At 51.3% G+C, this 20,005-nt stretch overlaps 4 protein-coding genes across 4 annotated transcripts; 2 read left to right on the plus strand and 2 right to left on the minus strand.

Moving 5' to 3' along the window:
- Positions 1 to 1,077: 1,077 nt before the first annotated feature.
- On the minus strand, positions 1,078 to 8,342 carry LOC34620309. Its single transcript, XM_026337103.1, has 12 exons — positions 8,109 to 8,342; positions 7,332 to 7,401; positions 7,030 to 7,173; positions 6,770 to 6,862; positions 6,479 to 6,567; positions 6,207 to 6,304; positions 5,906 to 5,994; positions 5,681 to 5,748; positions 5,110 to 5,466; positions 4,590 to 4,657; positions 1,504 to 1,892; positions 1,078 to 1,145 (listed from the first exon to the last, which is right to left on the minus strand). Exons 1-12 carry the CDS (start codon positions 8,340 to 8,342, stop codon positions 1,078 to 1,080), a joined length of 1,767 nt encoding a protein of 588 aa, XP_026192888.1.
- A 654-nt stretch (positions 8,343 to 8,996) lies between these two features.
- LOC34620310 (D-2-hydroxyglutarate--pyruvate transhydrogenase DLD2) lies at positions 8,997 to 11,839 on the plus strand. The gene is made up of 5 exons (XM_026337104.1): positions 8,997 to 9,391; positions 9,479 to 9,768; positions 9,972 to 10,042; positions 10,214 to 10,896; positions 11,047 to 11,839. The coding sequence occupies exons 1-5, from the start codon at positions 8,997 to 8,999 to the stop codon at positions 11,837 to 11,839; spliced, it is 2,232 nt and encodes a 743-aa protein (XP_026192889.1).
- Positions 11,840 to 14,351: 2,512 nt separating this feature from the next.
- On the plus strand, positions 14,352 to 17,699 carry LOC34623936. The gene is made up of 4 exons (XM_026337105.1): positions 14,352 to 14,559; positions 15,662 to 15,809; positions 16,205 to 16,577; positions 17,478 to 17,699. The coding sequence occupies exons 1-4, from the start codon at positions 14,352 to 14,354 to the stop codon at positions 17,697 to 17,699; spliced, it is 951 nt and encodes a 316-aa protein (XP_026192890.1).
- A 747-nt stretch (positions 17,700 to 18,446) lies between these two features.
- Positions 18,447 to 19,718, minus strand: LOC34623935. Its single transcript, XM_026337106.1, has 2 exons — positions 19,119 to 19,718; positions 18,447 to 18,719 (listed from the first exon to the last, which is right to left on the minus strand). Exons 1-2 carry the CDS (start codon positions 19,716 to 19,718, stop codon positions 18,447 to 18,449), a joined length of 873 nt encoding a protein of 290 aa, XP_026192891.1.
- Between the last annotated feature and the right edge of the window lie 287 nt (positions 19,719 to 20,005).

A 20,005-nucleotide genomic window follows, 5' to 3' on the forward strand; every position in this document is an offset into this window, starting at 1 on the left:
ATAAGAATTGTAGCAGCGAACGTACACGTATTTCTAAGTATAACAAGTGATGCTAGGAAGCTATTGGTTTCTATACCAACCGAGTATAGATCCCTATTAGGAAGATGTGGCGCTACAAGCTTTCCTGAGACGCTCAGTACGGGGAATCCTTTGAAATAGCAACCACCAAGGATGACTTGAGGCTTTCTAATTGTGAATAAGTCTATACCATGCTGCATGCTCTCCTTTTGCTCTTTTCCCTGCTTGCAGAAGCACACTGCTCCTGTTCATGAGTCTCCACTCGGGGTACTGCGAGCGGATCAATAATAATGCCTCCCGATCCTTCTAGATGAAGGCCTGCGGCGTTATCCCAACAGTACACGTAATCCCTTCCCCGCTACTCCCAAGCCTTAAACCCTGTGCTCTAATTCCTTTGTCCTCTGGGGGCCCATCGTTTCCGTGGAGGACTCTGGAAGAAGCAAGAAGGAGGGCATTGCTTTCTTTCTGATGGTGTTAGAACTGCGGTGTCACATTTCTAATTCTATCTTCATAGCGTGTTTCAATGTATCTACGTCCTCAATTAAATAACAGCTGAATCGCCTCTAGCATCGCTGCCAAAAGTCGCTAGAGAGGTTACTCATCACAAGCAACAGCTCTGCCGGCTTTCGGGTGTAGGCGCACCCAGAGTTGGACACATTTGGGGACTTCAAGAGTGCCAATGCATCTGGTAGTCATTCCCTTGTCCGTCACACTCCCATAAATTTAGCTGACTCGTCGGACTGTCTGACACCACGTCTAGCCATAAAGAATGCCCCATCCCAGCCCAGCGCCGAAGCCTGCAGTTGATGGGAGACTGCGCGAGAAGATCCACTTGACTCTTGACCTTAGAGCGTCTGTCTGCTCAGGACTGAGCCGGGTGTTGCCTATGAAATCCAGTGGAGCTCTCAGGGCCTCCTCCGGATGGGGAAAAGAAACTGACAAGTACCCGTAATAGGATAATGCCTGAAGGCACGGTTGCACGACACCCCAGAAAAGAGACAGCAAGTGCAGTAAATGCAGCAAACAGAAGAATGTCGCAATAACAAGAACACCGTTATTTTAGACGCGACACAAACATAGTATATCAGCAGCCGCCGCAGCACAGGCAACGCACGAGCTCGGATAAGCTATGCACATAAAAAAGGAACTGCTATTTTAGGATATTCGAGACAAATAGACCAAGCAAAACATAAGTAGCTCCGATGTCTCGTGCGTTATCTTTTGGGTGCATCTTCCACTCCGCAGCCCTTACCTGCACCGCAAGGTACCCGGCGCCAATAATAAGCACCCCGACTTTTATGGCCCTTTTCGCTGCAATTCCCGCTGTGTAACCAAACAAGCATCCGGCTCCTGCTTCATCTACGAAGAGCAGCTCGCTGCCGAAAAACTGTTTGTTGAGCTGCATCCAGGACCGCAAAGATCGTACATGCATGCAAGAGCTGCAATAGCCCAGAATGCAAGAGCAAAATGACCGTAATGACCCACATAAATGGAAAAACCATTGGGCTCGTGAAGCCCCCAATGTCGTCCCCTGTGGGGAACCTCCTCCTGCATCAACAGAAAGATAAATACTGGGAGGAGTTACTCCAGGTGTAGATGGAGGGGTAAGAATCTCCCCTCTAGACATTTCTTGCGGTAAGCTGTCTACAATAAATCCGGGAACAGGGGGAGGGTGAGAAGTTGTCGAGCCAAGAGAGAGGGAGGGGAAGGCGTGTGTGAGCGTGTGAGCCTGGATTCTTTGGTCTGAACTCAAAAGAAAAATAAAACTCGCAGTATAAACGAGCGAGGGGGCAGTCCTGTCGGTTACATATGGCTTGAACTGTGCTGCGATGTACAGGCAACTGCTGCACGAAACGGGTCCTTTTCCTATCTTGCTGAGTTCCTTTTTCGACAATAGGGAAGAGAATGACAAAAAGAATGCCGCTGCGTATATTTCGGATGTTGCTATTGAATTACATAATTTTGAACCTACAGGTGCTTTCGGCCTTCAGGGCTTGCAGCTATGTTCTTCTAGCGTACCTCGGATGCTTGTCCACCTTCCAGTAGCATGCAATCCGCCTAATACAGCGAAACACTCCCATAAGTGTTCATTAAGAGCCGTTAATTAGATAAAGGCGCTCATTAACACATCTAGAAGAAACGGGGCAGAAAGACACAAGTAGCAAGACAACAAGCTTCCGCTGAATAACCCATGCAGCTGGCTGCCATGCAGCGCAACAGATTTGGCCAAATTAGAGTGTTCCTACCGCACAGTCTTTTCTAAAGCTACATGCATGTGCTGTGTATTTTTCATGCAAATAGGGCGCTTCACATAAGTCTGAGGCTTAACAACGGCCGTGCCCCTGAACAACAAATCATGGTTGTTTGTCTGTCTCTGCTGTAGGCAGATTGCACGGCAGCAACAAAGTCATTGCCTTCTAGCTGACGCTGACCGACTAAAGAGCCTAATTTGCATGGGGTGCTCACACTTTTTAGTGGCATCTACCCCTCTGATATAGCCTTCAGAGGCTCCGCAAAACGCATAATGAGTTCAGTACAGGTCCCAAACGACAGAAGCTATTAAATGGCTGGAACCGCGGTAACTGCACAGCTACTGGTACGTGCGCACCCCAGAAAACCCAGAATTACAAACAGGGGCTAACCTAAGAACAGTCTCGAACAAGGGCTGCGCAGTACTCGAACAATATCTACGATACTGGCATTATTTATTTATTGAACAAGAGACGATCTGAATAATTGGCTTGTGCCTTCGTATACTTTATTGATTGCATAGTACTGTAAGCTCAATACAACAAGTCGCAATGCGGTGCGCTGGTGCGCTATATGCTATGTACAGCTAGCTGTGAGTGCTGCAACTGCACACAGGGTACAGCTGCACGCAGCGTAGCTAATCCCCCTCCTGATGTCGGGAGAAAGGAGTGATTGGGAAAAGTCTTTCGCAAAACACTCAATAACTTTCTATCGAAACTTGTAGTAAGTCTCTAGTTAAGAGTGTACCCACACGCAGTCCTAAAAGGAGCATTGCATCAGCCCACATAGCAACGCTGCATATTCTACAAAAGAAGCAGGGCCTTGAGCCAAGTGCAATTTATGCTTCTATTTCCCTGTGTGCCAGTGACTTTCGCCATCTGTCTAGAAGCCTACTAATGTGCAGCGTCCCGCTCCTCAGACGCACCCCTCCTGCTTCCTTAGCCTTGCTGCTCTTCCCTACCGGTGCAAGCCCCCAACATGTTTCCTGACTGTCTGTCATTGCTTTCTATTCTGATCTTGGTCATTTATGAGAATACGGCTCGCCGCTTAATATCGTTCATTCTCCCTGTGCGTTTCTCCTCCCTCGGAGTCTGTGCACCGAGAGGAGATCCTCAACGAGTCTCGGTAGTGGTCCAGATGGAGATGTCTGCCTTCTGCTCGCAGTCGTTCGCTCCAAAGTTCTTCAATGTCAGCCTTGGACAAATCCACAGCCATTTAGATGCACGCAGACATGCACTTGCACAATGCACTCTACAAAGCAGCAGCAAGAAGCAATAAGAAAGCACAGAAGTGGCAGTTCTTGTGGCTGCTCCAGTAAAAATTGAACTTTTAAGCACGCCTTAACTCTTTACTCTTACTGTATTGGGAGGCTGGTCTTGTTCAGGATCCGGTTTATGCTTCGTGCCCTTTTTTGTTCTATACACCTGGGCTCCAACGGCCACCAGAATCGTCAGTAGCATGCTGAGCAGAATGAGCAACGACAGCACTGCGAATCCAGTCAGACCCAGTGTCATTCGAGTTTAGTGCGTTCCCCAAAATTGTAATTAGAAGAGGGTTTGGAGTATTCCTCGTGGTCGAGTCTATGGTCCTTTGAAGAAGGGCCATTTTGTAGCCTAGCTTGTTTGCTGCCTAACGAACCGGTCTTTGCCGCTGCAGCAAGCTCATCCTCATGAGAATAAGAAGCAGCCAAGAAGAGTGGGAGCACTTACATAGGGAGGCGGATGTGTGCCCATGACTCATCAGATAGTGCAGATTGTTCCTTGTGGATACACTCAAATATTCTCACCAGCGCGTCATCTATTAGCGACAAGCAGCAACCGTACCACTGCAAGTATAATTGCATGCATGCTCGAGACGTGTGGCTTCACCCAATCAACGCTAAAGCTTGTACTGACTTTGCATGCAGCACTGGCACGAAAAATCCAAGGCAGCCTGCTAGCAGGGGTGCCTGTGTCAGGGGGGTCGTTACAGAGTCTGGCAGGAGATCACCAGAGAGCGGAGCAAGATACCGCAGATATCCACAGAGGCCAAGTTTTCTGCAGCATTCTAGATAAGCAAGAGTCCAGCGCTTACCTGCGGCTGCGAGGGCAAGGAGCGAAGTATCACCCGTACGACGCAGAACGCCTACGGGCCCGATCTTGGAAACACAAGTTACAGAGAAGTGCAACAGATTGCTAGGAAACGGGAGATGGAAAATGTGGATGAGGCATGCAGTCAGGCCCCAGAGGCAGGCACAGGCAAAAACTATAAGGCACCAAATCAAACAAACATGCCACGAACGAGACATAGGACCCATCGGAAGCGTATAAAGTGAAAGCCACAAGGCTGAACTTCCAACACGACCAGTGGCTGTAGAAGCACCTGGCGCTGCAACAGCAGCACCAACCGCCTTAAAGTGGCAAATGCATTCTCTGGAAAGCAGAGCCCAGGCAGGCGCTTTTGTTTTACCTCCATCTCTAGAGGTAGCAGATGGATTGAGGGGCCGGAGAAGGCGTCGGGTCGTTCAATGGGAAGTAAGCTGAAGACCACGAGGGCTTTTTGCTGCAGCAGTAAAACGCGCAGCACCAACAGCACAAGAAGACGAAATAGCTGCCACCTTTAAACAGGCGAGTGGCATTTTCTCCGCTTCGTCTCACGCGCCTCTGTTTCTTCTTCTGGAAATCGGTCTTACCCGTGGGGAAGGGCCCACTGCAGCTGCGAAAGTAGAACTGTCGCTCAGGGGAACCCCTAAGAGTCGCTCTTTGGCAAACAAAAGCCGCATGGGCGCATTAATCACTCGAGGGAATTTGTGAAGTACTGCAGAAGACATGCAAAAGAACAGAAGCAGGGGGTCAAAGGAACGCGAGGTGTGCACAGCAATGCGGAAGAGGATGCAACCAAACCCTTCCTGCTGCTGTCTCCATTTTCCCCGCAACGTTTTCTCGCAAGTCCCCAGGTACTTTTTGCCAATAGGAGAATTAAGGCAGTCCAAACGAATGCAAAAGAGTCATACAGCAAGAAGTAACAACTGATAGAGACAGTAAGAGAGCTTGTTTCACACCAAAGCATGATTCCCATCCCTCTACAGGCAGTGGTGAGTGTCTGCTCACTGCTCCAAGTCTTCAGGTCGAGGTAAAGGACTTGGCCGTCTGCCAAAGAGACCGCTACTCGGCCGCTTTTACGCGGGTCCAAGGCGAAGGAGACAATGGGAAAGGAAGCCTGCAAACCCCTCAGCAGAAAACGAAAAGACGTGGGAAGAGCTGCTTCGCGTAGGTGACAGCCGTGCCAGACAGCGGAGGGCAGCGCTTGCGATGCAAAACCAACGCAGCCGACGTTTTTGATTGGGCATGACAGCAACACACGCGTTTAGCAGGACCAATGCCTGCATTATGCCCCTCTGCGGCAATACTAAAGCCCCAAGTTGAGCACTCACACCTATGCACGAGAGCTTCCCTGTAGCATGCGTAGCGAACGGGTTGATGTGGCCTATACACGTCCGCGCTGCACGAGCAACAAGACAAGCAGCTTCGCCGCCGTAAATAAATTCCCCCGTCACTTTTATTTCCTCGTATAGCGTGCCTGGGGTAACCCTGAGAAGCTTGGAACGTGAATTAAGCGCGATCATGCGACCCCTTTCGCCTGTCCGTAGAGACCTCACTCGCGAAGACAGTGAACCCTGCTGAATGCGCTAAATGCAAAATGCCTCCCTCTTCGTTGGTCACCCGCACGCTGGCCTTTAAGACCCCGCTCCGCGAAAAGACGCTGCAAGAAGTTCGCGACAAGCCACTGCTCATGCACTCTGAAGCACTAAGCCTACACAGCGGCAAGTTCATGCAAATTCCATCCGCTAGTGAGGCTGAGGACTGGAGAAGCCCTCAGCAGCAGAGCTTGGCGCCCTCGACGAGATTCAGTCGAGTGAGCTCCTCAGAATGACCAGTCGCTTCAGGAAAGGGGCTTACCTCACGACTCCGCTGCTACCTCCCACCAGCACCATTCTCTCTCCTTTTATTGTGGCAGCGCTGACGCAGTTGTGTCTCTGGCTGCCCCCTGGCGAGACCTGCATTTCACAGTTCCGCAAAATACAGCAGCAAGAAGGCCTTAGGAGGAAGTGCTCCGTGCAAACGGTTTAGGAAAGAACTGCCTCACAAAGTGCGCGCTAAGGACAGGCATCTATAGCCGAGCAAAGGGTAGAAGCAAGGGACGGAGTGACGGGCTTGTTCTTGCGGCTGACTCTAAAAGTTTCTGCCGGCGTGATGGACAGCCCCAGCGGTTCAATGAGTACGCGCCCTGGTGTTCGCGTCTCGGCAGCCGAACTTCCTCCTGCTCAGGGTGCATGCATCTCACTAAAGTCACAATGTAGAAGCCCCTACTGAGAAGAAATCTCCCAATCCCATCGCCACCCTGAGCTGACTTCCAGTGCCCGAGCCTAAATCGGCTCAGCAAATAAGGAAAACGAAGGCAGACGTCCATACGCGCAGGTATAAACACAGGAAGGGGTAAACATGGCTAGCAGACTCCCTACCTCGTGTAGGTGTCTCCGAAGACTCGGAGCGAGTGGCATTCAAAATATGCACTAAGGCATTGCCCGCTTCATCCGTCGTCAGCACTGCGAAGTCTGCAGATGTTCATACAGTCGGTCGATATTCCGATGTCTCCCATTTTCCTTTTTCGTTTCAAAGCAAATGAGCACGAGGCAGCACCGCCAATGGAGGTCGCTGCCACTTTCAAGGAAACACAGGGGTCGCACATTAACGAAAGAAACGCAAGAAAGAGAGCTCTCACCATCTCCTTTAGGAAATACCGTGAGGCTTATCACTGGGGCTGCGTGTGCGGTCCTGAAGAGGACGACATTTGAAGTGTCAGCTACATTGCGGACTTCCAACAAGCCATCGCGCGAGCAAACCACCACCAAAACAGAAGAGAGCGCTGCGTACAAAAGCAGCAGGGATGCGAAATCGCTTCTGCTGTTGCAGAGGCAGCGAGCTTCTCGGGGAATGGAGTTCAAATTGGCTAAAATAGAAGGCAACCAGTTGGAGGAAAGGGATAGAGCAGGTGCCTGCGTAGTGGATGTTGCTTGTGCTTACCCAACGAGAACAGCTCATCTCTGCGGCGAGTGAGCGAAACGAGTTCAACAAAGGAGGCCTTGGTGCCACCCTACAGCGAACGCCATTAGACAAGCAATAGAAGCAATAGCTGCAACATAACGCCTATGTAGGCTAGGTAAAAGGTGGCTGCAGCGTGCTGGGCAGCCTCATAGGTGGTTGTAAGAGTTTCTTGAAAGCAGCGAGGCTCGTGAGGGCGCCCGCTATGAGATCTTGAAGAAGGCAAGTGCTGCTGACATGAATCTGTCTCGCTTCAAAAAGCAGCTCCTGTGCATCTCCAAGTAAGGCACCGGAGGGCGGTGGACAGTAGGGTGCGCTGGTTTGTCCTTGTTGCCATATCTCCTGCGACTCTAGCTTTCTGCGCAAGGGACGCAATCTGGCATTGAGAAGCTAAGATCAGGGGGAAAAGGACTAGAAAAGAAGGAAACCAGGATTGGATTGGATATATATGCTTGCAACAAAGACACTGAACAGGAGAAACTTCCTAAATCGCTGCAGGGGTTCTTGTAGAATAAAAATCGCTGCAGGGGTTCTATTGGGTCCAATCACGCTCTCGATATGCGAAGAGAGGGGGCCGCGCAATGCCCCATTTTACTGTGTAGGCGGTGAGGCTCAAGAAGGTGAAGAAAGCAGACGGGGAGGGTGAAATCAAGGGAGTGCAGTAAGAGGCGGTTTGATAATGAAGGGAGCGTGCTTCCTGGAGGATTACATGGATACCCACCTGTGAAGGTCGTGGACAGTCTGCCGAAGGAGAAGCACTTGATCCGATAAGTCCTGAAGACTAGATGAAGTTTTTTTATTGGAGCTCGTTCCGAGCGGCACCCCTGGGACGTATGAGCAAGTCGGTGAGCCTCTGTCTAAGCTTATTATCCCCTCCCCCTGTGGTCGCGAACATGTTAGTTCCGACTGTATGCCTAGCCCCTCGGCCCTCTCCGCGAACTCGGAGGACGCACATAAGGCCAAAAATGCCCCAAAACGCAGGGAAAGGCCCATGTCTTTGCACTATATTGGTAAAAACACACATGCGCACAGTGGGGCACAGGAGGTGGCGTTCAAAATGCCATGATCTCACGATACATCAAATGGCCGGATCCCTTGCTTTCCTGATTTAAAAACGATACTCGATTGACATTAGCCAGAAGAATAATGTGAGCAAATTCTATTTTTTGCGTCTCGTCCATCGCCGCAACTCGGCTGGGTGCCTCTTCGCCGACGACGGCAGAGCCCCTGCCCACTGAGTGGTGACCAGCGGGTATCTCAATAGCCCGTCTTCTTGTGTATTAAGCCAGATCAGGAACACTTTCACTCCCTTAAACCCTATCCCTACCTCAATCGCCGTATTTCTTTTCAAGAGCAACATAGCATAGCGCTTCTTCTCTGCCCTCCGCTTGATTCTGTCGAGATCTAGGCTTCTTGGGGTTGCAGGCCCACTTGCCCTCAGCTGCCACATAATCCGCTTCGATTCACTGCTCACGCCATTAGGTTCGGACTGGATAGTGTTTGCGCTTGTGGTGGCAGCAATTGCCTCAATGGGAATACCACACAAAGCAGGAGGTGACGACACGCTTCCGTGGCGCAACCGTCGGCGGTGGTGACATAATAGTCCACTTGTGATTGTCTTTTGTTCAAGATAAGAAGGAAATAGCCATGAGAGTCACTTGCTTCTCGGCATTCCATCAACCACCATGGTTTCCTCCTTTTCCCCGCCATCCGCCGGCCAGCCTCCGTGCATCTTATCCACGATGCAACAGCACTACCCCCAACCTGCGTTTCTCTGCTTTCGTCGCACGCAGCACTGCCTTCCCCTCAATCTGCGGCACATCAATGCCCACTATTTCATTGAAAAGCCTTGGTTGTGCCGGCGCAATGGGTAAAATTCCCGCAACGCCAGTTGGATGCAGAGGAGTGAAATTCGTGGCGGAGAAGGGTCTCGTCATGGACTCCGCAGTTCGGAAGTTCTATGTGCCGGATTTTCCTAGAGACTCGAAGTTCAACAAGCTAAGTCACGATGACAAAGCGGCCTTTCGTGCCATTCTATCTGACCCCGACTCCCAGCTTCTGTGGGCAGACGTCTCCATCAAACGGAAGCCCTCGGAGGGGGCTGCACGCACAGGTGATCCTGCAAGCGTACAGAAGCCTGTCTCAGCCAAAGAATTGGCAGACATGACAGCGGTGGCGAACTACCTAACAGACTGGCTCGGGATATACACCCCGGAAGCGGTGGAGGGGTCAGCAGCTGTTGTGCTATTTCCCCGAACCACAGAGGAGTTGCAAAGGATACTGCAACACTGCTCTAAGCGCCAGCTGGCCGTATGCATTCAGAGCGGCAACACTGGCCTTGTTGGTGGCTCCGTGCCTGCGTACGATGAAGTCGTCCTCTCCCTCACAAAAATGAACAAAATCCTTTCATTCGATGCAGGTGATTCTTTATGAAGGCCTGTGTCTGCTTCCCTAGATGTAGCTACACATATCTTGTTCTTATTGTATCATGGAAGTACACACAAATATATACCTGTCCATCTGCCTATATACGTCAACCCCCTTGCCATTCACGGCCCCTCTTCCGTAGTGCACACGCTTTTACTTCTGCATTCCATCCGTGCGCTATTTTGTCTGTTGCAGAGACAGGCGTCCTTATTGCTGAAGCGGGCTGCCTGATTAGCGACATCGAGGTCTTTCTCAAAAGCTTTCCGGTAAATTTTCCATATGCAAAACGCTTTTCCCCTTGCGTAACCCCGCCCATGCAAGCTATGGACACACCGGTGGCACCTTCGGCCGAGGCCCCAAGTGCTGAAGTGGCTACGAAAGGGTCTGTAGCTGACGAAGAAGCTTTAGGGGACGAGGGAGGGTACAAAAGAGACCAGAGAGTGCGCTTTCCCACGTATATGTACCCCCTGGACCTTGCAAGCAAGGGGAGCTGTTGTTTGGGGGGCACTTTGGCGACAGCAGCTGGAGGGAACCGCTACTTGCGCTACGGAGGGGCTCACAGCCACGTACTGGGTTTAGAGGTGGTTACAGGGGATGGCAGAGTTATAGACCTCTTGAATACGTGCCTGAAGAATAACACGGGCCTGCATCTGCATCACCTGTTTATAGGCAGCGAAGGCGTCTTGGGGGTAGTTACGAAAGCGGTCATACAATGTGTTGCAACCCCCCGCAGCACAACCGTTAGCTTGCTTAAACTAAAGGGCCCGTTTGACCGGCTGCGCCTAGCGTGTCTTAGAGCAAAGGAGACGCTGAGTGACATTCTAAGTGCCCTGGAGTTCTTTGATGAAGCCTGTATGGCTCTATCGACAAAGGCCGCCAGGGTTCCCAACCCGTTCTCCCGAGCGCCACTAAACCTCCACCCAGGGAGCGCTACCCCTTATAGCTTTGCGGATGCTGGGAAAGGCGACGGTGGGTTCTACTTGCTCATGGAAACACAAGGGCAAAATGAAGAGGCAGATAGAGAGAGGGTTGAAGAATTTGTTACGCAGCTGCAGGAGGAAGGAATCATTGAAGACGCCGCTATGCCACAATCGGAAACACAACGAGCAGACACATGGAGGTAAATGTTGGGATTCAAAATCTACGCGACACATACACGGAGAGGCCTATGCACAGAATGCATGCAAATGAAACAGAGATTGCTGCCTAAATAGAGGGATGAAAACGTATTTTAGGACCTATAGTTCTGTGTACGTTGATTGATTAAAAGGGCTGGGAAGAAGAGACAGGAAGCGCCTTGTGTTGAGGCGACGGCTTGCGTTCATTCATGGATTAGGGCACACGTCGTGTGTGATCTATGCACTGTGTATAGGTTACGTGAGGAAATCGCGGTTGCGGCTTCTGCCAGCTGCTTGAAAGTCCTAAAGTTCGATGTATCCTTGGAAATATCTCGAATGTACAAACCCGTCGAGTTGCTGAATGCTTTAATGGCTCATGGGGCCATAGACGGTGATTTCCCCGCCCTTATAGCTAGAGGCGAGAAACTGCTGACGCAGCAAAGAAAGGGAAGCTATGGCGCACAGAGGGGGATACAGCACGAAGGAAGGAGCGGTACTAGGGCAGGAGGCGGAGAGGGAAGCGAAAATACGGCTTCTTTGCCCTGCACAGTGATTGGGTATGGCCACATTGGTGACGGAAACATCCACATTAATGTACTGGTTCAGGAGGGCGCGAAAGCAGAAGAATTGCGGAAAATACAGCAAGTCGCAGACAACCTTGTGTATAACTTTGTACAGCAGCACGGAGGGAGCATCAGCGCAGAACACGGAGTCGGCATCCTTAAGGCTTCGGCCATCCCCAAACTTAGAAGCCAAGCATTTATAAGCACCTTGAACAGACTCAAGCACGTCTTCGACCCCAAGGGCATACTTAATCCCTACAAAGGATGGAGGATGAACACACAGGGGCCCCAGAAGAAACATACAGAGCAGCGAGATCCTCACAAGCACGGAACGAAGGAGGTTTCGAGGACTAATGCACCAGAGGGGGCACCACTATTGTGAGCCAATTCGCAGACTCGGGGGGAGAGACCCCAGATCTGTATGAGCAACGCCATTGTGGCAGTCTCTCGCTTCAATACAGAGGAATGCCTCCAGTGCTAAGGGCCGTCCCACTTTTCTCATCCCAAGCTGCATTGGCGCTCGCCAGGGGCGTCCTCACAGAGTCTCTTTTCTGTTAGTTTCCAACGTGGTCTGCCTCGGCATGCCCCTTTGTGTGAGGCAATTAATGGTCTACATAGTACACTTCTCCCAAGATATAGAGTTATGAGGAGCATTGCTATTCACGCTTTCGGATGTCGGGGCAGACGCAAAAGGAGCTCAAGTATGACGCAGAAGCAACAAGGGATTCCGAGCAGAGAGGACATGATATAAAGGGAAAGGCAGAAAGAGGAGAGAGGGTAGCATAAGGGTACTCGAGACTGAAGAGAGAGGAGAGACTTAGGGGATTCCATACTACAGATGGTTAGATTTTAGGATACAATTTTTGAAAGATGGGGCCCTCTTCTTCCCCTTGGCATTACAGGAGTCTCCAAACATTAAAAGAAGGCTTTACACTATAGTCGTGGATATTGAGAGTCACCCACCAAGGGTTACAGTCGTAGAAAACCAAAAACAGGTAAAGAACACCAGATAATTAAAAGCAAAGGAATGCGATCCAAGTGCATAAATATTCTTTGTCAGTACAGCCGCTCAAAAAACGTATAGAGGCAGCCGCGGTCAAGAGCGTACAGGGCTTGGGGTGGCCTCAATAAAGCTTCATCTTCGGATATATTTATGGTGCGCCCCGCAAATTATAAGCTGTCTTATACTATAGGAAAAGGTGGCATCTGCTCCTTAAAGGGAGCTTTTTCTCCTGTCGTCCCCCGCATTGCCGTTGTGTAGCGCGTCTAGCTCCACTCCAGCAATTTCCACATCAGTTACACACAACTACAAATTAGTAAGAATTGAGTAATTAGCTTTATTGTTCGTGTATCTCCATTATTGAAGAGATCTGTCAGCACAATACGAGACGCACTGTTGTGAGTGTATGCTTGATGGTATAATCAACTAGCTATGAATGCTCCGAGTGCGTAGATGCTTACAGAGTGCAGCGACGTGCACCGTAATTGCCCCTTTCTCATGCCGAAAATTTACAGGGGCGCAAGTGTGCAGTGAAGAAGCCCTTTGCAAAACACTCGATTTTTAATTAATTCCTATTGTCATGCATCAGCCTGGAGGTAATCGTCGACCCATCAAGCAGCGCAGGGCGCGCCTGACTATTGAATCGAGGCAGTTAAGATAACCGCCCACAGAACAAATATTGCTGTTCGGTGCACCGAAATACACACACAGATGCGCACGCAGAGACCCACACGTAAAATTCTGCTATCCGTGGGTCCCGCAGAGAGATATATACGCGAACGTCTTGCAAAGAAAACTGTGAGCGGCGAATCGAATGGACATATTCAGCTGGAGAAAAGCTTCTCCCGAGGTGGTTTTGTCTCAAGTTACCATGTTGATAATAAAACCGACACCAGCTACACGTCACAGGAATTGGCGCAACCCACCGCGTCTGTTCCTTATATGAGATGAATCTGGTCGAGCTAAGAGTGTGTTTTCTTGCAGACAATCAAAGTCAAATAGGAGGACAAGGGGATGGAGACTTGGGTCTTGCAAAATGCTCGTCGGTCGGCTGCGCAGGGCAGATTGGGGGCCCCTCACTGGCTGGGGGCCCCCCTAGGGGCCCCCTATGCTCATGAAGTGTCTTTTCGGTAGATGTGTGTCCACATATCTGGTCTTTCGTGCCACCATGGTCTATTTTATATGTTTTAGGGCCTAATTCTTTTTTGATTTCCTCAGTCCCGGGTGTCGAGGCACGCGGTCACCCGAAGTCCTCTCGCACGCAGGTGTCTGTCCAGCATAGCTGCACCATCTGCAGGAACCTCCGATGCGTATTACGACTTTCGGGCTCCTAATGTCTGTAACGCCCTCCCGTACCCAATGCTTGTCCTTGCCTCTTTCCCACAGAATCTCCGACACGCCTATCTTATGCCCTCAGAAAACCTGAACCTATGAGGTCTGGGGGCCTGCACCCAAGCCTAAATCCGACGATCCCTTGAGCTCTTGAATTCATGCCGGTTCGTCGGAAGCTTGCCATACAGGCTCTACTGCCTCTTTTGCAGTTCTGAGTGTAGGGCTCTGGGCAGCCCTTACTCCAGAACCCCCTCCACGCAGTAGACGCGCAGGAAGTAGTCCTCCAATGAGCCGGCGTCACCCCCAACTGCCTCGGGAGCAGCAGCGACAGATCGAGGGGGCCACACGGCTGCAGCATCTAGAGGGCACCGTCTCCTCGCAGAACTCCTACAACCCCTGGCAGCCCATGCCCACCCCGTGGGCTCCTTCCACTCATCGGGCTGTCGCATACTACCCAAGACCACATGAATCTCCAGGTGCCTCTGAGCCAGAGAGCCCTCTGGAGGCTCTGGAGGCTCACAAAATCCTGGTTTCTCGGAGTCTCCCAAGTGTGCATAGCTCCATGAGCCGCAGTGGCGAATCTTGTCGCCGCCTGCCTTCGGTGCCCCTGTGGAGGCGCTTGCTGCCTTTATTGGGGGGCTTCATTGTATACGTGGTTCTGGGGTGTCTATACAGCTTGGGCTGTCTTGTTCCCCTTCTGAGCTCATACCTCAGATATAAGGGACAGCCAGATATGCGGCACTCCGCGCTAGGATGGCTCTTCACAGCAGGTAAAGCTTCCAGAATCAGCTACTCATACTTACACACACACATAGGGAGAGAGAGAGACACAAACACAGACATACACACACAGACATACACACACAGACACACACACAGACACACACACAGACACACACAGACATACGCCCTCATAATATATATATATATGTATATATATATGTATATATATATATGTATATATATGTGTATATATATATATGTATATATATATATATATATATATATATATATATACAATGCGATGCTCTAGGGGGTCGCGGCACCAGCCGCAACAGGCATACTCACCTTCACCTTGTCAGCTGTACCTAGCGACATGGGCTGGTCAAGAGCCGTTTTTTTGCGTGTTTGATCAGGTTTGGCATCCGTTTGCCTGTCGATGCCGTATGGCGCAAAACTGCACAAATCTATAGGCCTTGCTCGCTGCGCCTTTTGGGGGTGCCTCTGTATGGCACTCTCCTTCTTCCTCTCTGCGCCACTCTGCCATTCGTTGCTAGGCCTCACTTTCTCTTGCGGGGCTGGACCTGGCCTTGCACTTGGTCTTGCCGCGATATGTCCTATCTCAGCAGCATATCTGTATGCGAAGACTGACACTCCCTCTCTCTTTTAGCGCAGCTTGCTTGCGTTTGGCTTCGCTTTGCTGCTGCTGTCATTGCTGCTGCTGTCATTGCTCGTGCTGCTATTGCTCGTGCTGTTATTGTTGCTTTAATTGCTGCTGCTGCTGTCATTGCTCCTGCTGTTATTGCGGCTTTTATTGCTTCTGTTACTGCTGCTGCTTCTCTTGTGGCTGTGCCTGCGGCAGTGCCTCGACTGGTGTCGCTGCACAGGCGCATATTGTTGGCAGTTTGCTGCTTTCTTCTGCTGTTGCTACAGCTCATGGCCTGAGCACAAAGGCCTTGCGGCTGCCGTCGTGCTCTCCGGCCTCAGCGTGAGCCCCTTGCTCTTTTCTGCTCTCGAGGTAAAAGAACACCCCTATTAGGGTGACTGCTGCTGGAGCTACGCCTAGCAGAAAGCCCTTTCTGTCTCTCTCTGCCTCTCTCTATTTCTAGCCTCCCGCGTAGAAGCCTCACGACTCGAAATAACTCCATGCAGGCGGGCCAGCTGCGCCTGCTGGGTACGCAAGCATTGCAGAAACAGAAATCGCACGAGTAGGAGCAGCTGGAGCGAGCTCCCTTGCAAGGGCGGGGATGGAAGGGGCTGGAAATTTACATGCCTCAGCTGGCGAAGGACCCTTATCCTTGTGCCATTCTCTTTCCCAGTTGTGTGCTCGTAGGTAGCGATTGTAAATCCAGATCGGTTGCCCTTCACTTCGATCCCGTATCCGCTACACCCGTATGAGCGCTATCTGGAAGATCCTGAGGCGCTTGAACGTATCCCTCGCCTTTTCTGGTGCATGGGATGCTGCTGCCTGCTGCTTTCTCCTGCGGCCTTTCTTCTCAACAGCCCCCAGACAGTCGTCGCACGCTACGATTCACGTGCCAGCAGCAACAGCATGAGCAGCTTTGTGGCGCTCGCAGCCACCGCTGAGAACAAGCCCCCTTCGCCAGGAGACCCTCTCGAGCAACAGCAGCAGCATCCAGAGGGGCCGAGTCAGCCGAAACATCCGCATCGGAATCCTCTGTCTTCCTGCAGCAGTTGCAGCAAAGCGGAATCTGCAGGCGCGCGCAAGACACAGGAGGAGCTGCAACTGCTGCCAACGTACAAAAGTGGAAGCAGTACTGCAGGCCTCTTCAGCCTGTGGCTCGTGTACGTCCTGCTCGGCCTCTCCGTGCATCTCACCGGCATCTTTTGGGAGGCTACAGCAGCAGCACTGGTACATCCTGACTGCACTACGGATCCCGAAGCTGCAGCATTGGCTGCAGCAAGCCAGCAACAGCAGAAGCAGCAACAACAGCTAGGCACCCTAGAAGTTACCTCGATGGGGAATGGACTCATCGCTGCCGCAAATCTTCTCGGAAGAATCATGTGGGGGCTTCTTTCGGATGTGTGCAGCGCAGCCACTGCAGTGGTACGTCTGGTTTCAAGGGAACGGCGAATCAGCATGGCGGGGCCATATATATATATATATGTATCTATATATGTATATATAGCTATATATACATATATATATATACAGCACATAGACAATGCGTTACACAAGGCCCCTTGCCTCAAGGCAGCTTCGGCTACAGCCTGGCCTTAAGGGTTCCATCACGCAGCAAACATCTGTTTACCCATTCAGCTTAATGTAGAAACAAATACACCTGTACAAGAACACGGAGGGGCGGACAGACACATGCACAAACCACGTAGCGATGGTGATCTGGACCGCTTGTCTTGCGTGTTTGCGCTTGCCGCAGAAGGCACTCTGCTTTTCTCTGACGATCCTGTTCGGCTGCTGCACCGCTGCAGTGTACGGGCAGCTCCTGTCCGCGACTTTGTGGCTGTTTCTGTTCTATCTCTGCGTGGGGGGTCTCTCCGTCACACTACCACTGGTTAGTACGACGTCGAGTAGCGCTCAAGAGGATACATAGAAATGTCCATATACACATGTATATGTCTCTGTATATTCATATGTTGACATGCCGCATTCGCGGCAGGCCCCGTATGAAGTCATCCGCGTGTATTGCGTACTGTGTGTGAACAAAGAAAGAAGGGGTGCTGGAGGCCGAAAAAGAATCCAGTGCTTGGGGTGTGGGTTGCATGCAAATATTTGCCGAATGCATTCCTGCCTCCTTTTTTCTTCCCTTGTAGTTACATTCATGCCCCTCTCCTTGACTAGACGCAAAACAGAGGCACACGTTCTGGGCTCGTACGTGTATTGAGGCCAAAACGCAAGAAGCAAATCCACCCATCCTCTAAACGCGTTCGTAAGTAAGCAGCGTCCAGCACACCTCTGATGCATGTACGTGTGGTGTGCGTTCCGCAGGTTATTGCGGAAGTTGCCAATCCCGATGATTTCAGTTATCTCTACACGCTGGCCTACACTTCTAAACCCGCAAGTGCCTGCCTCTCCTCCCTCCTCCTGACCCTCCTCTACCCCAGCGTGGGCCTTAGTGGCTGCACAGCATTAGCAGCGATCTCTGCCTCCCTCGCCCTTCTCCTGTGCTCCTACGTCCCTAAAGGGATGTATAGGGGTATTGCGCTGTAGAGCCGCCTGCCCGAGGGGGATTTTGGCAGTGTCATTACACTCCCTTGCGAAGGCATCTTCGCCTGCAGTGACCACCTTCTTTGCAAGCACTGCGCCTGCTTTTGATACGTGTATTTCATCAGCCTAAATATCGGCATTACCCACGCGATGCAACTTTGTGTGGAAGGTCTCGAGGGATGGATATAGGCTGCTCGCGGTGCGAGAATCGGTGTAATTACTACGGGTTCCCTGCGTTCCAGCCTGCTGTACAGACACTGAAGGGCTGTCAGGGCTAGTGTTACGAATGAAATTGTTAAGCTTGCGCAAAGAATAGGGAGTTTGTATGGGTAAGAGAGGGAGAGGAAAGAAAGTAGCAATAAAATGAGAGGATACATAAGGCGACCCTGGGGCCGCCTAAATACCCCGATAGGCGACACAGTGCTTTGGACATGAACCTCTGAAACAAGAGTTTCAAGACAAATATTACAAGCAGGCAGTATTGCGCCACAAAAGCCGTACAGTTAGTAAGTAGCCACGCAGAGAAAGCCCGAAAGGGAAGAAAGACGAGTCTGTGTGTGCTTCGAGAGCGGTCAGGATACCTACCTACAGAGAGACCAATAAAAGGACAGAAAACAAAGAGACGGTGAGTGCAGCGCGTTTAGATTTCAGCCTGTTTGAACTAGCGTGCGACAAAACAAGCATTATAAAAGAACGTCAAAATCAATCATACACGGAGAGGACTACATGATCGATGCTGTAACCGGATCATTACTCAAGGAGACTTGCGGCTCCCGCCGGCTCTGGGAAGCGCCATAAATTTAAAGGTCTTTCAGGCCCCACCAGATGATGCTCCCGCGCATAGATCTCCATATAGGCCCAGAGAAGAGAGTGCTCTTCAGGGGCTAAGAGCGTCACTCCCTTGTGTGCAGAGAGTCTCAGCCTGCTTCGGTGTGCATTCACGAGGGGCCACAGAACTGCCGCCATCTCTTGCATTTCTTGCTCAGTGGGCCCCTTCATCTGGTAATGCAGTGTCATGTGGGCCCGCAGAGAGGGAAAGAGACCCCGAACAAGTTTGAGACAGAGAGGTAGAGCGAGTGGCGCCAAGCCGTTGTCACTGCCTACAGGAGCAAATGGTGGCATTGCTTGCAAGGCTGTGCGCAGCGACTCTGACCTCCCGGGAGCTGCGACTGTGTCTAACACAGCCCTCGCCATGAACTCTAAAACAATCGGAAGATCTTCCTCTGAAAGAACGGAATGTGCAAACGCATCCGCAACACCCGCGGCGAGCTCCCGCACCTCATCATCGCTCATGGGAGACAATCTAAACTTGGGGGCCATCAAATCATAAAAGAAGGCTACCTGTGCTCTGATGCTTTTTTCAATATGCTGCAGCTTCCCGTCTATTACTTCCAATCCCAGCAGCCCTGGCTGGGTAGTTATGTTCTTGGGCTTCAGGAGGCCCAAGGACTGCAGCTTTCTTTGAATTGCTACTTTCAGGGAAAACACAGGAAGAGCGCCATGCGGCAGCAAGCCATCCACCACCGATTGTGCAATATTGTCCTCTTCCTCTAGGATCACTTGCAGGTGCTCTGCGATTGCCGCCGAGAACTCGGAAGGTGAGAGCCTGCGCACCAAGGTGTTTTCGACTGTTAGACGCCTGTATAAAGCAGATATGTGATTTGCGGCGACCAAGCAAATGCGCCAGAGCTCGGGTTCTGTCGAGGAGAAAGCCGCACATGCGGAGAGAAGGCCTTCCTTTTCTCCGCTGTCTTTTGCGGCTGCCGAGGCAACTTGTTTCTCTGCCTCGCGTCCCACTGTGGTTCCTAGCTCTATTTCTTTCAAAAGGCTGCTGGTAAAGGCACTGGCGGTGCCAATGTGACTCGGCGAGGGAGCTGCGTCGGCTAGCTCCTGGAGGGACGGGCCGCTCCCCTCGGCGGCTGCAAACGCCAGGACAGAGAAAGCCTCCAGGAGGTGGCTGAGGCAGGAGTAACGATGCACAGAGAAAACAGAAAGAATTAATAGCAAAACAACACTCTTCATCTTGAGGTGTGGGGCCGCCCACCCGGAGCAGCTCCCCTTCCCCCCCCCCACTCCCACTCTGTTGCCCGATTGAAAGGCGCTGTGCTCAACTCACTACTAAAGCATGCCCAATCGGCCGAAGCAATCTCACATAAGCTTCGTAGAAGTCGGAACAGGATAGACAAGAACGGGTGAATTAGACGCTAAGGGACGAGGCCCTTCAGCTTTGTGGGGCTGCAACAGCCCCAGTCGCCTCTTCAAGCCGCCACAGGCTTCGTTTGCAAGAAAAAGCGCTTGTCTCCTTAGCT

This window comes from Cyclospora cayetanensis, unplaced genomic scaffold (assembly GCF_002999335.1).
Source record: "Cyclospora cayetanensis isolate NF1_C8 unplaced genomic scaffold, CcayRef3 CcayRef3_contig_165, whole genome shotgun sequence".
Lineage (NCBI taxonomy): Eukaryota > Apicomplexa > Conoidasida > Eucoccidiorida > Eimeriidae > Cyclospora > Cyclospora cayetanensis.

Bases quoted from the DNA above. Each gene is read 5' to 3' on its own strand.
- LOC34620309 (XM_026337103.1), bottom strand. From the start codon at position 8,342: ATGGGCCTTTCCCTGCGTTTTGGGGCATTTTTGGCCTTATGTGCGTCC. The intron at 6,863-7,029 runs GTGAGAGCTCTC...GAACATCTGCAG, and splicing joins GGTATTTCCTAAAGGAGATG to ACTTCGCAGTGCTGACGACG. The intron at 5,749-5,905 runs GTGAGGTCTCTA...TTGCTCGTGCAG, and splicing joins AGGGTTCACTGTCTTCGCGA to CGCGGACGTGTATAGGCCAC.
- LOC34620310 (XM_026337104.1), top strand. From the start codon at position 8,997: ATGAGAGTCACTTGCTTCTCGGCATTCCATCAACCACCATGGTTTCCT. The intron at 9,769-9,971 runs GTGATTCTTTAT...TGTCTGTTGCAG, and splicing joins AATCCTTTCATTCGATGCAG to AGACAGGCGTCCTTATTGCT. The intron at 10,897-11,046 runs GTAAATGTTGGG...ATTGATTAAAAG, and splicing joins CAACGAGCAGACACATGGAG to GGCTGGGAAGAAGAGACAGG.
- LOC34623936 (XM_026337105.1), top strand. From the start codon at position 14,352: ATGAGCCGCAGTGGCGAATCTTGTCGCCGCCTGCCTTCGGTGCCCCTG. The intron at 14,560-15,661 runs GTAAAGCTTCCA...AACTCCATGCAG, and splicing joins AGGATGGCTCTTCACAGCAG to GCGGGCCAGCTGCGCCTGCT. The intron at 16,578-17,477 runs GTACGTCTGGTT...TGCGTTCCGCAG, and splicing joins GCAGCGCAGCCACTGCAGTG to GTTATTGCGGAAGTTGCCAA.
- LOC34623935 (XM_026337106.1), bottom strand. From the start codon at position 19,718: ATGAAGAGTGTTGTTTTGCTATTAATTCTTTCTGTTTTCTCTGTGCAT. The intron at 18,720-19,118 runs ATAACTACCCAG...CCCTCTCTGCGG, and splicing joins GCCTCCTGAAGCCCAAGAAC to GCCCACATGACACTGCATTA.